The following is an 18,872-nucleotide window of genomic DNA, read 5'->3' as shown; positions in this document are numbered from 1 at the left end:
ATTTATTTATTTACATTTAAACTCGTTATTTTATATATATATATATATATTTAAATTATTATTTGTATAAATTATGTTATTTATATTTTAAATTATTTATATTTTGATTTATATTTTAAATTATTATTTTATAAAAAAAAACTAGATTAAATCCTAACAAAAATATGTTGTGAAGAGACAATAAAGTAAAAAATTAACTAGAATAGTATTCGGTAAATATTTATAAAAATTAATAATTTAAATATATTGTTATGACAATAGAAAATATATATATTTTTTTTAAAAATTAGGTGAATTTATTGATTTTGTTATTAAAAAGTTATATAAATTAATAATTGAAATATATATATATTTATATATATATTTATATATTTATATATATATATATATATTTATATATATATATTTATATACATAATAAAATTTATAAAAATAATAATTTTAAAATATATATCAAAATATAAATAATTTAATTTATAAAAATAATAACTTAAATATATCACATTTATAAAAATAATAATAAAAATATATCGAATTTATAAAAATAATAATTTAAATATATCACAATTATACAAATAATAATTTAAATATATCAAATTTATAAAATAATAATTAAAATATATATATATATATTAATGAGTTTAAATTAAAAAAGTTAATTAATTTTAAAAAAAAAAATAAAAGAACTAAATTTAAATAATAAGTTAGGTTAATTTGAAAATAAAGAAACAAATTGAAGAAAAAAACAAGATTATATTGAGAATTTCTTTTGTTAGGTATGTTTGAAAAAATAATATATTATTAACTATTTTAATATATATTAGCTATATTATTTAAACATTGGTTTCAATAGTATATTACAATATCTAAAGTGTAAACATTTTTTTCTATATGTTTAATGTTATTAAGAAGATAAAATTTTTGTTCAATTTTTAACTTTTTAATTTTAAAAAAAAATATTTGCAGTTAAAATGTTATCTTATTAAATTTTAGAATGATGTGTCAATACATCACCAGTTGGAAAAAGATAAAATATGAGGTGAGAGAACAGAGTGAAATTTTGTTATTTTTTTTGCTAATCAAATTCTGGCACATCATTCCTTTCTCATTCGCTCTCCCAATCATTTCTCATTATTCAATATGTGAACTTTGTTGTAAATAATAAAATAATAAGATAATTTTGTTTAGAAAAATAAAAAAATATATTAGAATTATAATGAAAACAAATTGTTTTAATTATATTGTTATTCTAATTCTTAATCTTAAATCATTAATCAAATTTGAGAATTTGAATTATAACCTTCAATTCTATTTTTTTTTACCAAATATACTTCAAAGTTTTAAATTTATGATATTAAGATGGTATTTTTGTATAAACTATTTGAAATTTTTATTGAAATAAAGTGAATTTATTTATTTTAAAAAATATATATTGTCAAACAAAGAATGTTTTAAAATATTTAGAGTGGAATTAAACGAACAAATATTATTAAATTTGTTAATATATATAAATAAATAATTCAAAATCTATAGATTTCCAGATAGATGAATGATTAGAGAGGGGAATTTAGGAGGAAAAACCAGTGATGTGGAGAAACCGTTATTCATTCTCCCAAATTTTTTCCCTTATCACTCTCTTTCCAGATATGATAAATATTTAAAATTTGTTAAAATTCAAAATTTTGTTATTTAGAGAATTTTTTTTTTTTTTTTAGTATTATACAATAATTTGTAACTAATTTTTTTAATCATGTTTAGTCCGACTTTATGGAGGTTGGATCACCATTACAATTACGAATTTTGGTTTAGGCAGCTTACATACTTTTTTTTTTTTTTCAATTGTCAATCTTCTTATATAATTTTTTCAATAATTCTTTTAAGTAGTTTACACTATTGGAAATTATGATTTTTTTTTGGGTCAAACTACTTCGATAAATTAAGATATACATGTGTTGTTGATAAATCATAATATATAGATCATCTCACTTCAATTCAATTCAAATTGTATGGGTAAGGAAACAAATTTAAATACATTTTTTTTTTTAAACAACTCTTCAAATTTAAAATAAGTTATCATAACGTTGACCTATTTGGAATCTCCAGATCTATGTATATTTTCAACTCCTCTGTTTTGAATTTTTTAAAAAACTCTTCAAATTTAAAATAAGTTATCAGAATTTATTTAATTTTTTAAGTTTGTTCACCTAAAAAGATTTTGTCACTTTGCATATTGAAAATAATATTTAAATATTTGACAGTGGAAAAATATTATTATTTATTTACTTACTGGCTACTACTTTGTTTTTATTCATTTTCTCATTCTTTTCAAACCAGTTGACTAAATGTTTAATAACAAATAAACATAATTATCAAATAAATTAATTATATACCATTAAAGTCTCCCTATGCTCAAGCCTGAGGGCATTCAACTAGCATTGTTTGTCATATGATTATCTCCTTATACTTTTTTTTTAGTAAATATATATATATAAGAACCGAATAAAAAATTAGAATCACAAAAATAAGAATTGGTGATTATAGTTGATATGGATTTGAAAAGGTAAATCATAAATTATAGATGAAACGAGTTGATACATGTTTTTTTATAGAATAAATAAATAAAATTATTATTATTTTTTTTAGAAAATTAGGGTTTCACTATACATTCTTAAAGTAATAAAAAAAATTCGGAAAGAATTTGAGTCCACCTCATCTTTAAACTAGATTAGCACATTTTTTTAAAGGTTCATATATATATATTAAAATTAATAAAAATCGTTTAAACGCAATAACAAAAACATCATATTAAAACAAAAAAAAATTAAAATAAAAAAATAAAAAACGTTACTAAATAGGTTATCGAGCTCGTAAGTTTTCGAGAATAACGATTAATTTCCCCACAGACTCTACCGTCTTTTTGAAATTAATCTCGAGTAAAAATCATAACAGTAACATTATGAATTATATGCATCGTACGACTACGATCAGTGAAAGTTCAACGATTTTTCTTCAACCAGATAGTCCACCAAATGTAGGTCTGTCATATTAGTCGTATCAATACAAATTTCTCAACAACTACCCAAAGACTCGGGCATCACCCAATGAATCTCAATGATACTCCACAAAAGACTCCAGATACTAGCCACCCTCGACAATACAAAAACAAGCGAGTTGCCGATTCAACCTCATCGTGACACATACGACTAACCATAATATAAAAAATTTGCATGCATATATCATCCGTAAGAATTTCACTGTGAATAACGCTCCATTCAAAGGACCAGATTTTTGATGGAATCTTTGACTCTAAGGGTGTGTTTGATAACCCTGGAATTGGCATTGGAATTGGAATTGGAGGGTTCAATTCCAATTCTTATGTTTGTTAGACACTTTAATATTAAGAATTGGAATTGGAATTAGAATTCCAATGGAATTCAATATAGTGTAATTTGATAGTTCTCAATTCCTATCTTTTTAGGTCGGAATTATAATTCCAAATTAACACGTTTTTCATGTTTTTGAAATGTTTAACACGTTTTTCACACATTAAACACGTTTTACACGTTTTTAACACGTTTTTTACACGTTTAACATATTTTCATATTTTGGCACGTTTAACACGTTTTTGGCACGTTTAACACGTTTAACACGTTTTTGGCACGCTTAACACGTTTTTGACACATTTAACACGTTTTCACGTCCTTGACACGTCTAACACGTTTTTGACACGTTTAACATGATTTTCACGTTTTTAACACGTTTTTGGCACGTTTAACACATTTTTGTCACGTTTAACACGTTTTGACACATTTAACACGTTTTTCACGTCCTTGACATGTCTAACACGTTTTTGACACATTTAACACGTTTTTCACGTTTTGGACACGTTTAACACGTTTTTGACACGTTTAACATGATTTTCACATTTTTAACACGTTTAACACGTTTTTTATATTTTGGCACATTTTGCACGTTTTGGCACGTTTAACAAGTTTTTCACATATTTAACACGTTTTTGACGCATTTAACACGTTTTCACGTTTTTGACACATTAAACACGTTTTTTTTACGTTTTTGACATCTTTAACGCGTTTTCACGTTTTGGCACGTTTAACAAGTTTTTCACATATTTAACACGTTTTTGACGCGTTTAACACGTTTTCACGTTTTTGACACATTAAACACATTTTTTTACGTTTTTGACATGTTTAACGCGTTTTCACGTTTTTGACACATTTAACACGTTTTTTTTACGTTTTTGACACGTTTACCACATTTGACACGTTTTACACGTTTTTCACATTTTGGCACGTTTAACAAGTTTTTCACATATTTAACACGTTTTTGACACGTTTAACACGTTTTCACGTTTTTGACACATTTAACACATTTTTTTACGTTTTTGACACGTTTACCACATTTTTGACACGTTTAACATGTTTTGACACGTTTAACATATTTTTCACATATTTAACATATTTTTGACACGTTTAACACGTTTTCACGTTTTTAACACATTTAACAAATTTTTTTTACGTTTTTGACACGTTTAACATGTTTTCACGTTTTTAACACATTAAATACTTTTTTTACGTTTTTGACACGTTTACCACATTTTTGACACGTTTAACACGTTTTTCACGTTTTGGCATGTTTAACAAGTTTTTCACATGTTTGGAACGTTTAACACGTTTTTGACACATTTTCATGTTTTTAACACGTTTAAAACGTTTTGAACACGTTTAACACGTTGTTGATACGTTTCACATGTTTTTTTTACGTTTTTGACACGTTTGACACGTTTGACACATTTAACACGTTTAACACGTTTTAACACGTTTAACACGTTTAACACGTTTTTCACGTTTTGGCTCGTTTAACAAGTTTTTCGCTTATTTGACACATTTAACACATTTTTGATACGTTTAACACGTTATAACGTTTTTGATAGGTTTAACACGTTTTAAAACTATCAAAACGTGTGGAAAACATGTTAAACATATTAAAAATGTCAAAAACATGTTAAATGTGCCAAAAATGTGAAAAACGTGTGAAAACGTGAAAAACGTGTTAAAATGTGTATAAAACGTGTGAAAACTGTGAAAAACGTGTGAAAAACGTGTAAGAAAACATGAAAGATGTGTGAAAAACATGAAAAACTTGTTAAAACATGTGAAAAACGTGTTAAAACGTGTAAAAAACGTGAAAACGTTTGAAAACGTGAAAAACGTGTTAAAACGTGAAAAACGTGTAAAACGTGAAAAACGTGTGAAAAACGTGAAAACGTGAAAAACGTGTGAAAAACGTGTGAAAACGTGAATAATGTGTGAAAACGTGAAAAACGTGTGAAAAACGTGAAAACGTGTGAAAACGTGAAAAATGTGAAAACGTGTTAGAATGTGTAAAAAACGTGAAAACGTGTTAAAACGTGTAAAAAAACGTGTGAAAAAACGTAAAAAACGTGAAAAACGTGTTAAAACGTGTGAAAAACGTGAAAACGTGAAAAACGTGTGAAAAACGTGAAAAACATGTGAGAAACGTTTGAAAAACGTGAAAACGTGTGGAAAACGTGTTAAAACGTGTGAAAAACGTGATAAACGTGTGAAAAATGTGAAAAACGTATGAAAATGTGAAAAACGTGTTAAAACTTGTGAAAAACGTGAAAAACGTGTGAAAATGTGAAAAAAATGTCAAAAACGTATTAAACGTGCCAAAACGTGAAAACATATTTTAAAAGTTAACATTTTGAACCGATATTTTATTTTACAAACATTGAATTTAGAATTGAATTACAATTCTATCATTTTCCCAAACATAGGAATTGGAATTGAATTACAATTCTATCATTTTTCCAAACATAGGAATTGAATTGTAATTCAATGCCAATTCTCATGAAATTGGAATTAGAATTCCAATTCCAATTCCAATTCCAATTCCCCCTCATCAAACACACCCTAAAAGTTTCTCTTAATAAAAATTATATGAACTCATCTTAGTGAACAATTTGTAGCAATGCCCCCACATAAAAAATATCAATATTTTATCAACGCATAACGTCCTGTTCAAACGGGGACACTTGTTTGCGTCATATCAAAAGTAAAATTCTATTATGAACAAACTCTCCATAATGTTTAATCTCCTTATATCTAATTCGGCTAGAGAAATCACTAAATCAAGGATCAAACATGTCCTTAACTGTGACATTTATGCATATGGCAATGGAAACAAGCTCATGATACGTCGTAGCTAAACTTTTGACACTACACCAACTATTGTCCCAAAAACTTATCGAAGAACCATCCCCTACAATGAATCTAGATTGCTCACAAAAACTTTTCCACATAGAATAAATTTCTTTCCAAATACCCATAAAATATCCATAAAATAAACTTTTCCACATAGACCGGAACATGCACCGAATACCCATAAAATATCCCGAAGGTATTTTAAATTCCTGTAGGTAGCCTGAACCATGTAGAGTGTGTTATCAACGAAAAACAAATGTGATATAGAAAAATGATATCTTTTTACCCACAACTCACTCCATGGATAAGTCTCGAGTTTTCTGTGAACACTATCATTTTTTAGAGAGTTTTCATAAAAGTAACGAACAAGAAATGAGAGAGTGATTCACCTTGTCTAATCCTTCGGGAACTCTTGAAAAAACCATGAGAACTACCATTAATAATGACAAAAAAAACTTAGTCATCGAGAGACAAAATCTAATCCACCCAATTTATTTCATACCATTCTCATTTTGCCCATTACATCAAACAAAAACTCTCAATTGATGTGATCATTAGCTTTTTCGATGTCTAATTTGACAAAAGTACATTTGTCACCTCTTGAATTAGATGAGTCAATGCACTCATTGACTATTAATACAACATCATATATTTGACGACCTTTGATGAACGTCATCTGATTACTAGATATGACGTCTCTAATATCTTTCTCAAATTGTTGACTAAATATTTTGCGACAATTTTATAGAAAGATGAAACGAGACTAATAGGCCTAATGTTCTTCACATCAATAGTCCCTAGAACTTTACGAATAAGACATTTCAAAGTAGAGTTTCAACTCTTATCAAATAATGAAAAGTAATAAAAATGATCCATTGCTTCCATAATTTCGTCTTAAGAAAATGTCATGCATTTTTAAAATAAGTCAGAATAAACACGTCGCATTCCAACGCTTTATTACTTCCGCATCCCTTAATGGCCTCCCCAACTTCTTTCAACGAAAACCGAACATTCAACATATCTTTTTATGCTAAATTAATTAAATAAAAAGATTGTCTGCATGCATTCATAATTAAATAAAAATATCCTTTCACAAGTTAATTATCAAATTTTAGCCAATTAAAAAATTTGATTACCAATTTCTTAAAATTCGATATTCAAAACTCTTAATTTGCTAAAATTCAATGGTTAAATGAGTGATAGAATATTTTATTTATTTATAAATAAAATAACTAATAAGTTAACTGCGTTTGAAACCTTATTTTATATAATTTTAACAATAAAGAATCTCATATTGTAAGATTAGTTGTTTAACCGAAGAGAAAGTTAAGGTCACGAGATGAGAAATTCGATTTGAATTGGTAGATAAATGTGAAATGAGATGGTTGGTCAGTTTAAGTACTTCAAGATCACGAGATGAGAGATCGATTATACATTGATGACTAAAGAGAAGGTAAAAAAGAGATTGGTAATGTATGAGATTTTTTATTTGACCAAAATAGAATTGTAAGGTCACGAGATGATAGGTTAATTGGGAAAAAAAATATGTAATGAGATATGTCAGAAAATGAGTTGTTTTACCCAAGTAAATAAAATGTAGAATGAGAGTATTTTATTTTTTTTAATTACCAAAGTAAAAGTGTATGGTCACGAGATGATAGGTTATATGGAAAAAAAATATGCGATGAGATATGTCAGAAAATGAGTTATTTTACCCAAATAAATAAAATGTAGAATGAGATTGTTTTATTTTTTTTTATTTTAATATAATATTTATGATTTATTAAAAAATTTAAACATTGAATTAAATAGTATTTTATTTTATTTTTATTAAATATTTTTTATATTTTTATTTATGTATCACACTAGAATCTTTTTAGTTCCAATTAACTACATTACTCTTACTAGCCTAAACATATAAGTATAAAAAATATAGAATATACAAATTATTCTCCAAAAACCACTTACCAAGCATCTCATTAGGTTTTCAATCAGAAATCCCCTATAAATGCTCGTCTTCAATCTTCAATCTTCATTCTTCATACTTTTCCTTTTTCAATTGTTAGTCGTATCAAATTCATATCATCAACAATGGAGAGAACTTTCATCATGATCAAGCCAGACGGCGTTCAAAGAGGCCTGGTTAGTCTTAATATATCTATCTATCTCCTTTACCTATTGTTGATTATATATCTACTCTGGTTGATTATGATTTATTATGTATTCAGGTTGGTGAAATTATCATTAGATTTGAAAAGAAAGGATTCTATTTGAAAGGTACTTGTTTATTTCAATGATGCAAAGATGAATAAGTAGAATGTAATATGTGATTTGTTGTAATTGTTGATCATTAGGTTTGAAGTTAATGAATGTTGAACAAGCTTTGGCTGAGAAGCATTATGCTGATCTATCATCTAAACCGTTCTTCAATGGATTGCTTGAGTATATTACTTCTGGTGCTGTTGTTGCTATGGTTTGGGAAGGTAAGAATGTTGTTAATGCTGGAAGGAAGATTAATGGTGCAACTAATCCAGCAGATTCTGCTCCTGGAACTATCCGTGGAGATTTCGCTATTGATATTGGAAGGTAAATCTTATCTGATTTGACTTGAACTAATTCATCAATCATTATTGTTGACAATTTGATATTTGTTTGTGATTTGTAGGAATGTGATTCATGGAAGTGATTCAGTTGAAAGTGGAAAAAAGGAGATTGCTTTGTGGTTTCCTGAAGGTGTTGCTGAATGGACTAGCAGCAGCCATAAATGGATCTATGAATGATGATTTTGTCATAGTTTGTTGTTTGTGTGATGGTAATTTTGAATAATTAATTCTCTTCTACTTGTTAAGACTTTTGTCTGTTTATGTGGTTTTGAATTATGTCTGTTTTTATAAATTTCAGTATTTTGTTTTCTTGATATTATCTTGATTTGGGTTATTTTGTTGTTTATTGGTTATGCTTATAATTACTTTTATATTGGTTAAATAAAAATATTAGTTTCATATTGTGTTATTTAGATTTTTAATTCATTGAATTAATATATATAATGGTTTGAGAAGTATGGGTTAAGAATGATAAAAAGTCTAACAATTTTAGGTTGGTAATATAATTATTGAATTACTTTTTTTTTTATGTTAAAGAATTGTAATTCAATTTTAATAAAAAAAAAATAGTTTGAATATATTTTATCTATATTATTAAGATATTAGTTTAATATTTAATTAAAAAAAACATGGTTGGTTAGGGTAATTTATTAAATTAATAAAAATATCAATTTAATATTTAAATAATAAAAATTTTAATTTTAAATTTTAACTTAAATACTAAATATTTAAATTTTCTAAATTAATATTTTTTTTTATCAATTTAACAAGTAAACATGATTGTAAATTATAAAATAATAATAATTTTTTGTTTAAAAAATATTTGAAATATAATTTCAAACTAAAATAAATAGAGTTATAAATTATAAAAATACATTATATTGTAATTTCAATCTTAATCTTAAAGGTTTACCAAACATTTAGAATTTGAAATTTCATTCAGATTTATATTAAATTATAATTTTTACATTTTAAAAAGAATATATAATATAAACTATTTTAAGATATAATAATTATATTAATTAGACATTAGATTGAAACCATCTATTACAATATTTGGAGTGTCAATATTTTTCTCTCTATATATATTTTTGTCAATAAGAAAATAAAATATTGATTCATTATTTAACTTTTTAAATTTAAAAATAAAATATCTATAATTCAAAATGTTATGTTATTAAGTTAAAAAAAAGTAACTTGTTAAATTTAAAATAAAATTACTGGTTTAATCTGTCAACCTGATGGTAAATAATAAGATATTTTTATTTAGAAAAATAGAAAAAAAATATATTTAGAATTATAATGAAAACACATTAACTTGAATTAGGTTCTAATTTTAATTTCAATTCTCAATCTTAAATGATTTATTAAATTTGAGAATTTGAATTATACCTCTAATTATATTTTCTTGTTACTAAATATACTTTTAAATTTTAAATTTATGATATTAAGATGGTATAATTTTATAAATTATTTAGATTTTTTAAAGAAATAAAGTGAATTTATATTTAATTAAAAAAATATTTGGTTAAATAATGAGCCTGTTTGAAAATATTTGGAGGTAAAATTAATTTTTTTTTATTAAATTTGTTAATATATATAAATTTAAAAAATTCCAAATTATTATAAATATCTAAATCAATACCCAAATAAAATATTTTAAAAAATATAAGTTTTAAACATTTTTTTTTTCCAAACCTAAACTTCAAATCTAGGGATTTTCAGATAATTGTAATATTTATTTGTTTTTTAAAATTCAAAATCTAGTTATTTAGAGAAACTTATTAGGTATAACAATAATTTGTAACTAAGTTTTTTAATATGATTTATTTGGAGGTCAAACTACTTTTATAAATTATTTTATGGAGATTTATGAAATAAATTAAGCTATACATGTGTTGTTGATAAATCATAATATATAGATCATCTCATTTCAATTAAAATTAAAATTGTACTTAAATTCATTTATTTTTTATATTTTAAACAACTCTTCAAATTTAAAATAAGTTGTCATAATGTTGACCTATTTGGAATCTCCAGATCTATGTTTATTTTCAACTCCTCTGTTTTGAATTTTTAAACAATTCTTCAAATTTAAAATAAGATCATCCTAATTTATTTTATTTTTTAAAGTTTGTCACTTTGCATATTGAAAATAATATTTAAATATTTGACAGTGGCAAAATATTATTATTTATTTACTTACTGGCTACTACTTTGTTTTTATTCATATTCTCATTCTTTTTATATTATTTGACTTAATATTTAATAACAAATAAAAATAATTATCAAATATAATTATATACCATTAAAGTAACTCTATGTATTAAACTGGCTATATATAACTCAACAGAAAATTAGAATTGGGGATTAAACTTGACTTACATTTGAAAAAGTAAATCAGAAATTATAGATGAAATGAATGAATTTGTGTGAATTTTATCTTTTTATTTTAAAACAAGAGAAACAAATAATAAATTTTAAAAAAAAATAGGGTTTCACTACACCTTCTTAAAGTAATAATTTTTTTACAAATTTCAGGATGAATTTAAACTCACCTCAATTTGAACATAAACTCGTACTTCTATGAGAATTTCTGTATATTTAGTTCTCTCGGTTGACTTTAATTAATTATAATTCATGACCAAGAACAAATTATTAATTAGAATATTTTTAATTCTAATTAAAACAATTTTAAATTTTATTTTAATGGAAAAAAATATTATTATTTTATCTTAATAAACATAAAACGTTATTAATTCTTAATGAGAATCAAATTCACATTATTTTATATATCATCAAATTAGCATATCATTATGATATTTTAGATATGGAATTAACAATGCTGAAAGATGAATCAATAGAAATGAACCACGATTATGCTCATTTTCTGTTTGGCAAATTGTATTAGTTTTCCAATTTTTTAAATATAAAGTAAAATTATTTTAATATTTAGTCGGTAAATTAAGTTATGAGTTGTAAAAAAATAAAAATAAAAATAAAAGGCATTTCCAAAACAAACACAATAAAAAAAATGAAATGACCTACTTTTTATTTATTTATATTTTATATTTAAACTTAATCATTTCAGATATTTATATTTCTTTCTATATTCATAAACAGACAAAAAAAAAATGTTTAAATTAAAATAAATAATAAGAATAAAGATTGTATTTTCTCACAAACAAGACAACAATAAAATTTAATTTTTAAAATCTTATAAAAGAGGTTAATGACTTATATTTTAGTAAAATTTTAAACTAATTAAAATTTAATATTTTTAAATTTATAATTTAAGACATTCTAATTTTATAAATTATTTTGATTTAACTATTTTAGAAATTAAATTTATATTTATAAATTAAAAAAACAATTTTACTAAATAAACTCTATATATTAATGTCAGTAAAATTGAGATTTTTAATTAAATCTAATCGAGAGATTTACTTATTAGTTATCTACGTAACATTTATAATTAAATAAAAAAAATTAATTTCACTAATTTAATTACCAAATTTTAGCGAATTAAGAGTTTAACTACTAATTTTTTGAAATCCGATATTCAACTCTTAATTCGCTGAAATTCGATAATTAAATGAGTGATAAAATCTTTTATTTATTTATAAATGAAACGTAACTAATAAGTTAAATGCGTTTTAAACATCATTTTATATACAAATTGTGAGGTTTAAAAATAGATATCATAAATCTCAATTAACTCTACTAAGGAGCGCCAATTTGACAATTAGACCAAATATTAATAAATTCTCTATTTTATATAAACTAAAATGGTAGCTAAGAACAAAATCAATATACTCATGATGTTTGATTTCACATATACCAAAAAAATAAACCATGAAAAATCAATAAGATGTTTATTACAAACATGAAAATATACCACCAAATGAAACGTCTCCTCATCCCTCTAAAGAGATTCATTTACACGACGTCTAGAAAGCCAAAGTTAGCATTCAAACTGAACTTATACCTCATTTTTTTTCTCTCTCTCATTTGAAGATTCAAATCAAAAAGACAAATATAATTTGTCTTTCTGACATGTTTTTGAAAATGTCATAAAGCCAAAAAAGAAAATAAAAGAAAAGAACATTGTAATGTAGTAGTAATAGAGCTCACCAACAATCAGAATACAGAAAAATATAGCATTTTTGAAAACTTTTTAAGTATTTTCGCCTAAATCTTATAACTAGATGGTCGAATAAGAAGTCCATACGATGGTAAGTCTTCAAGCCGAGTTACTTCTTCTTGCAAAAGCTCCCTTTCAAGTTGACGACGAGTCGCCTTCATTACTGTCTGTAATAACCCGTAAACAAAACAGCGTTTATAATTAAGCATTTGGTTATTTATGTTATTTATGATATGAAGAATGGTTCAATAGAGGGGAGGGACATACATTAAAATCCATATAAGAAGCATGCATCGAAAGCCATTGATGATCCATAAGCTTGAACGTAATGCAGTAGAGAAGGTCAAATGCTGATTCATTTTCTGCATAAATCGAGAAAATTTAAGTAAATTATCGTTAAAATTAGACAGAGTTTTGTTTTTGTTAACCATACCAAGAAGAAGCTTCAAGAAGATTGCCCCCACAAATGACCTTGGCTTTACTGCATAATAGATTGAGCAAAAATTGGTATTTACATAAAAGGATCTTGATGAGGAAAAGTAAACGAAATATAGACGAACCTGCTTCGAGATCAAGCATTTGAATGAGCATAAATGTGATATTTACACCAGCAACAGCAAATGGATATTCCCATAAGGCTCGATCACCTTCTCGTTTGTGAAGAAGATCTTGGAAAGAATCCTGCATTCAATGTTTGACGACCTTGAGAAATGATGCTAAACCGAATACAGTTTGTCATATAGAGCACTTGATATGAGGAAAGTATATACAAATTAAGCTAAAAATCATTATCATAATCTAGATGATGATCCAAAACTATATTTATACCAAATGAAGCAAAATATCACTCAATATAATCTAGATCATGAACCCAATTATAATTTTGACAATTTTCTAGTGGGATCGTAATTGTCAAGGAGATTGTGACAAAATATAATTAAATTCCAAGGCTCACTTGTCTAATCTCACTTTGTGTTTTTGAGGGAAATACTCCTAAGAGACCAAAGGTCTCGGGTTCAATTTCCACTAAGAACACTCTAAATTGAAGTAGGCAGTCGTGTTATCTTACTACATAGAGTAAACTTTGTTTTTTTTAAAAAAAAAAAAATCTAACATCATAATGTTGAAAAATCTATATTTTCACCATCATCTAGAAAATAATTTGGATCATAATCCAGAAAAAAAAAGTGTATACAAATAAAGCCAAAACTATATCATAATTTAGATGATGATCCAAAATCATATTTATACCCAATGAAGCAAAAAGTAACACTTATAATCTAGATCATGAACCCAATTTTAACTTTCACAATTTTCTAGTAGGATAGAGATTTTGACAAAATACAAATTTCAAGCAGGCTCACTTGTTTATGGAGAAACACTAACTTCATTTATCCCAACATGGTGTAGCTTAAGTGAAAGAGTTTTTTTTAAGAGATCAAAGGTCTGAGGTTCAATTCCAACTAAGAACCCCCTATGAAGTGGAGGGTCATGACATTGGGGGATCGTGTTAACTTTCTCCACAGAATAAACTGGTTTAAAAAAAAAAAAACTATCTTCGTGTAAGTATTGCAGTTCTAGAGAATGTATGAGATGAGATGATATAAATGATAGAAGTAAATGGGTTTTTGGTTTATTAAGTGAGCAAAGGATTCCCTTTTCCTCAAAATGCCAAATTCCAAAGAGTGGACTTTCTATCTTAATATTAGTCATTCTTTCTCAGATTGCAACACTACTATAAAGAAGTCAACAATATCTTAGAAACTGGAATATAATAAAAAGAATAAATAGAAAAAGAAAAAGGATATACCGGAAACTTTCTCGAGAAATACAACAAATTTTCTAGTGATATGAAACCGCCACCCCTAGAAGAAAGAAATCTTTCAGTAACACATCATTTATAAAACAACATAGTAAATAATTATTTAGCGTACCTAAAGTCTGTAGATGGATCTTTTCCCTGCCAGCCCATTTCCTTCCACTGTTCAGATATCAGTCCAACAAGTTCTTCCTCTGGGAAAGCAGCTTTCCACAAAGCCTTCAAAGCCTCCTATGAACCACACAATACATATAGAGTGACTATCTATCATACAAAACCTTTTATAATTCAAGATAACATGATAAAATAACACATTTCAGCAAAGTTAAATGGTTCGCCGTTCTTGACAAAAAAAAAAAAATGGAAAATTTAACCAGTATGAGCATGAAAGGCACCTGATGTTCAGGTATTGAGCTATTGTAGGTGACATCTATTCGATTCTGTAGCCTTACCAAGCATTCCTCCTAGAAAAACGGTAAAGAGATGTTAACATCATGCTATTTCTGGCCATAAAAATCAATTTATTTCAGATAGCCATAATAATAAACCATTATCAACCCAGATTCTCGGAAAATAACCTGTGATGGAGTCAAATCAAATGACGGGCGTGCATCACTTTCTCTCCGTTGAGCACAAACACATGAAAGTCCTCTGCCAAGCCATGCCGCTGATCCTGCTACAGCCTCAGCTAAAACAGTGTAGAAACATGCAACGTTAAAATATAACATAAAAACAATAAAATTCCTAGTTAATTCATCTGTATGGTTCATGTACAATTTACTTTCTACCCAACAATGAACAAATAAATAGTCTTACTTAATTTAATAATTAACTTATTTGCATTAAGTTCATTTTATAACTGTTATTAAGCTAAAAAATTTGGCTTAATTTTGTATTTTTAAATCTATTAATGACATAACTCTGTAATATAGCAAGATTGTACAAGAAACAACTTTAACCACTGAAAAATGATCGATATCAACATTAGTTCCACGTTTTATCGAATCAAATTACATATCAAGTACTTCTAATGTAGACATTCAACACTTAGTTATCAGCCTTTTCAAACGCACCATAATTCTTATATAAAACACAATCAGTTCAAATCATCAGAAGACTTAATCACAGAGTCTGCAAATTCTCAGATTTAAATTAACATAATAGATGGCCAAGACAAAGACACAGAAAAAACAAGAAAGTGCTACAATGTCATGAAGTCTCAAACCATAAGCAAGTTAAATTGAGCAAAGTAGTCAATAAATTCCAAAACAGCAAAACTGGTTTAACTGATTCGCATTTTCAGAGATTTAAACAGTCGAGTTTTAAGTTCCTTGGACCTGAATTGACATCTGATTATTCACACATTAAATAGATACATACAATTCATCGGGCAATATATATAATTCCACTACAGAATCAACAAGAAACTCGTATAAAACTATGTTCAGAACTTTTAATCTCAATTTAGGCATTGTTTTACATATATTCAAAATAGTAATCACAAAATCCTGTCACGAGTCTTCTAAAACCTCAAGCTACACTGGCGACAGAACTATAAACCAAGCAGCATTTGATTTAAATTGATGAAATACATCCATACCATCATCTTATAATAGTATAACTATATAAGGAGTGAGTTGTAAGGGCACTTGGGTTGCGTTGACCCAATTTATAATGCATACCCTAACACACCTCAAATTGAATGTAAATTCAGGACCTCATAAATGGTATTAGATCAGTATATCCTGCAACTTAGTGAGCATCCCACTCCGGAGAGCAAGGAAATTGTTAATGGTATATAAGATATGATTGTGAGCTATAGTTACCTTATTGCATACCATTTTGTATTCGGGATGTGAATATGTGATAGTCTAGTTGACTGCCAGAGGTAGTTACAACTTACATGCGATAATGTGTCCAGATCACAACACATAATGACAATGTAGATAACCTAAGTTTATGCTTACAATTTCTGGCCTCCATTTAGAACTCAGTCATCAAGAGAAGAATATTGGAAAGCTTTATATATAAAGGAATCGTTAAAAAATACATCAATTCGATTTCGATATGTTATTGTCTTAGGTCTCATGTCCATTGAAATGAATCTGTCATTAATAACTTAGTCCATAACTTCATTAGTTCGCTTCTATACTTTCAGTTATAATGGAAAACAGCATCTATCACGCACGCAAGCAAGCAAGCAAATCGGGAGAAAGTTAGAAACAAAAGGACAGATCGGCAAGTTCAATACACACTCACCACAAATCTGAATGCAAGTAGGAATCAATCATCTATCAGTATGACCTAATTTAGGTCGATAGATCAAGCAAGCAGAAGAAAAAGTAGAGTGCAAATTGTAGATACAAAATCAAATATACATATATATAGATTGCAGTTAATACGTTAATCTATCACGAAACGTACCACCAGAAGTAGAGTGCAAGTTATTTCCACGGTCAAGACCTTGAGAAAGCCTTCTCACAGCAACAAACGAACCTCCTCGATCGTCCATATTCACCTTCAAGAAAAACTTAAAGCCTCAAAGATGAATCCACCATTTCCTCAACTTCAAGCTGTCATTTCATCCAAAAACTGAATCAAACAGAAAACACACACACAAATAGAACAAACAACCGTCAATTCTCGAAATGAAAGTAGCTTAAAAATGCATTTCAGATCAAATAACTGACTTACATCTTAGTTCAATAAAATCGATGATTACTCCTCGATCAAAACGAGAGAAAAGAAGAGGAAATCTAGAAAATGAAGAGAAATTCAAATTGATTGATCTCGAACGGCTAATGCAGAATAAGTAACGAACTCTGGAACAGAATGCACATTTTTCAGTACAAGCTGATGGAGATTCTCTGCTTGACGAATCAAAGAAGATCGATAACGATGATCTCTCTCTATCTCTGTGAGATTATCAGTTGGATTCCTTTATCTTCGCTGAGGGGAGTGACAACAGACGGCGAGGACGTATATTCCTTCTTTTATATCTTTATTTTTACGCTATTTATTATTTATTAAAGTATGTATATTCTTTTACTTATTAGAATTTTTGTAAATATTTTAACATTTTTATGCTATTCTTCATTTTGTAAAGAAGATCGATAACGATGATCTCTCACTCTCATTTCATTGAAATTCGATAGTTAAATTAGTAAAATTGATCTTTTTAAAAGAAGATATCTAAGGCCTTGTTCTCTTTGGGTTTTTTAAAAAACTCATCCCAAATCAATTTTCCAATCAATCACTTCTCAACAATCACATCACTCATTTCATTAACCAAAATACTAAAATACCCTCTATTTTAAATTATTATTTTTTATTTTATTCATATATATCAATACTCTTTTAAGTCTTTTATCAAAAATAATCATTACCTCCTCAAAATCATCACCAATTATTACATTTTTCCCTCTCTAGGTTTTTTTTAAAAACTCCAATCCGAACAAGGCCTAAATCTCAATTAACTCAAATAAGGAATTCAGTTCAATTCTTTTTTTACAAAATTTAATTAATTTTTTTTAAAAATTTTGTGAAAACCAATTCTTCATAAAAAAAATTTAAAAGTAATTAGATATCTATATATATATATATCTATATATATATATATATATATATATATATATATATATATATATATATATACTAGAGAAATAATTTGTAGGAATTTTATTAAGAATGATGTGTCATTTAATAAGTCTGAATAATAAGGAATTTTCAAATATTCATTTCACTTATTGAATGATATATTCCCTATTAAAATTATATATGTTTCCACCTTAAATTAATATACAAAATATTAAAGGCTATTTTACATAATTATAATTTTATTAAAAAATATTTAATTTAAAATTTACAGTGATTCAAATTAATTTTTTATCCTACTTTAAATTATTTTATAGATAATAATCCAAGATCATGATAGAGACTATAATAAATATATTTTTCTAGAAAATATGTTTTATATAATATTAAAATTTGATTAGAAATCTAACTCACACCCTAACAAAAGAAAATAAGTATACATATACTTTTTAAAATTAATTATTATA

At 26.1% G+C, this 18,872-nt stretch overlaps 2 protein-coding genes across 2 annotated transcripts; one reads left to right on the top strand and one right to left on the bottom strand.

The window, feature by feature from the left end:
* Positions 1 to 8,596: 8,596 nt before the first annotated feature.
* LOC124942561 (nucleoside diphosphate kinase B-like) lies at positions 8,597 to 8,837 on the top strand. Its single transcript, XM_047483088.1, has one exon. The coding sequence runs from the start codon at positions 8,611 to 8,613 to the stop codon at positions 8,833 to 8,835; it is 225 nt and encodes a 74-aa protein (XP_047339044.1). The 5' UTR covers positions 8,597 to 8,610; the 3' UTR covers positions 8,836 to 8,837.
* A 3,862-nt stretch (positions 8,838 to 12,699) lies between these two features.
* On the bottom strand, positions 12,700 to 17,422 carry LOC124941900 (ELMO domain-containing protein C-like). Its single transcript, XM_047482276.1, has 9 exons — positions 17,236 to 17,422; positions 15,390 to 15,499; positions 15,207 to 15,275; positions 14,927 to 15,042; positions 14,803 to 14,857; positions 13,553 to 13,673; positions 13,426 to 13,473; positions 13,260 to 13,354; positions 12,700 to 13,159 (listed from the first exon to the last, which is right to left on the bottom strand). Exons 1-9 carry the CDS (start codon positions 17,321 to 17,323, stop codon positions 13,040 to 13,042), a joined length of 822 nt encoding a protein of 273 aa, XP_047338232.1. The 5' UTR covers positions 17,324 to 17,422; the 3' UTR covers positions 12,700 to 13,039.
* Between the last annotated feature and the right edge of the window lie 1,450 nt (positions 17,423 to 18,872).

Source organism: Impatiens glandulifera, chromosome 6 (genome assembly GCF_907164915.1).
Source record: "Impatiens glandulifera chromosome 6, dImpGla2.1, whole genome shotgun sequence".
NCBI lineage: Eukaryota > Viridiplantae > Streptophyta > Magnoliopsida > Ericales > Balsaminaceae > Impatiens > Impatiens glandulifera.
This window is presented reverse-complemented; position numbering and strand designations above follow the sequence as displayed.

What these genes read in the sequence shown, in the direction of transcription:
- LOC124942561 (XM_047483088.1), top strand. Translation starts at nt 8,611, where the DNA reads ATGAATGTTGAACAAGCTTTGGCTGAGAAGCATTATGCTGATCTATCA.
- LOC124941900 (XM_047482276.1), bottom strand. Translation starts at nt 17,323, where the DNA reads ATGGACGATCGAGGAGGTTCGTTTGTTGCTGTGAGAAGGCTTTCTCAA. An exon ending in TTGATTTGACTCCATCACAG is followed by an intron (nt 15,276 to 15,389) that starts GTTATTTTCCGA and finishes CCGTTTTTCTAG; the next exon opens with GAGGAATGCTTGGTAAGGCT. An exon ending in CTTCTTGAAGCTTCTTCTTG is followed by an intron (nt 13,355 to 13,425) that starts GTATGGTTAACA and finishes CGATTTATGCAG; the next exon opens with AAAATGAATCAGCATTTGAC.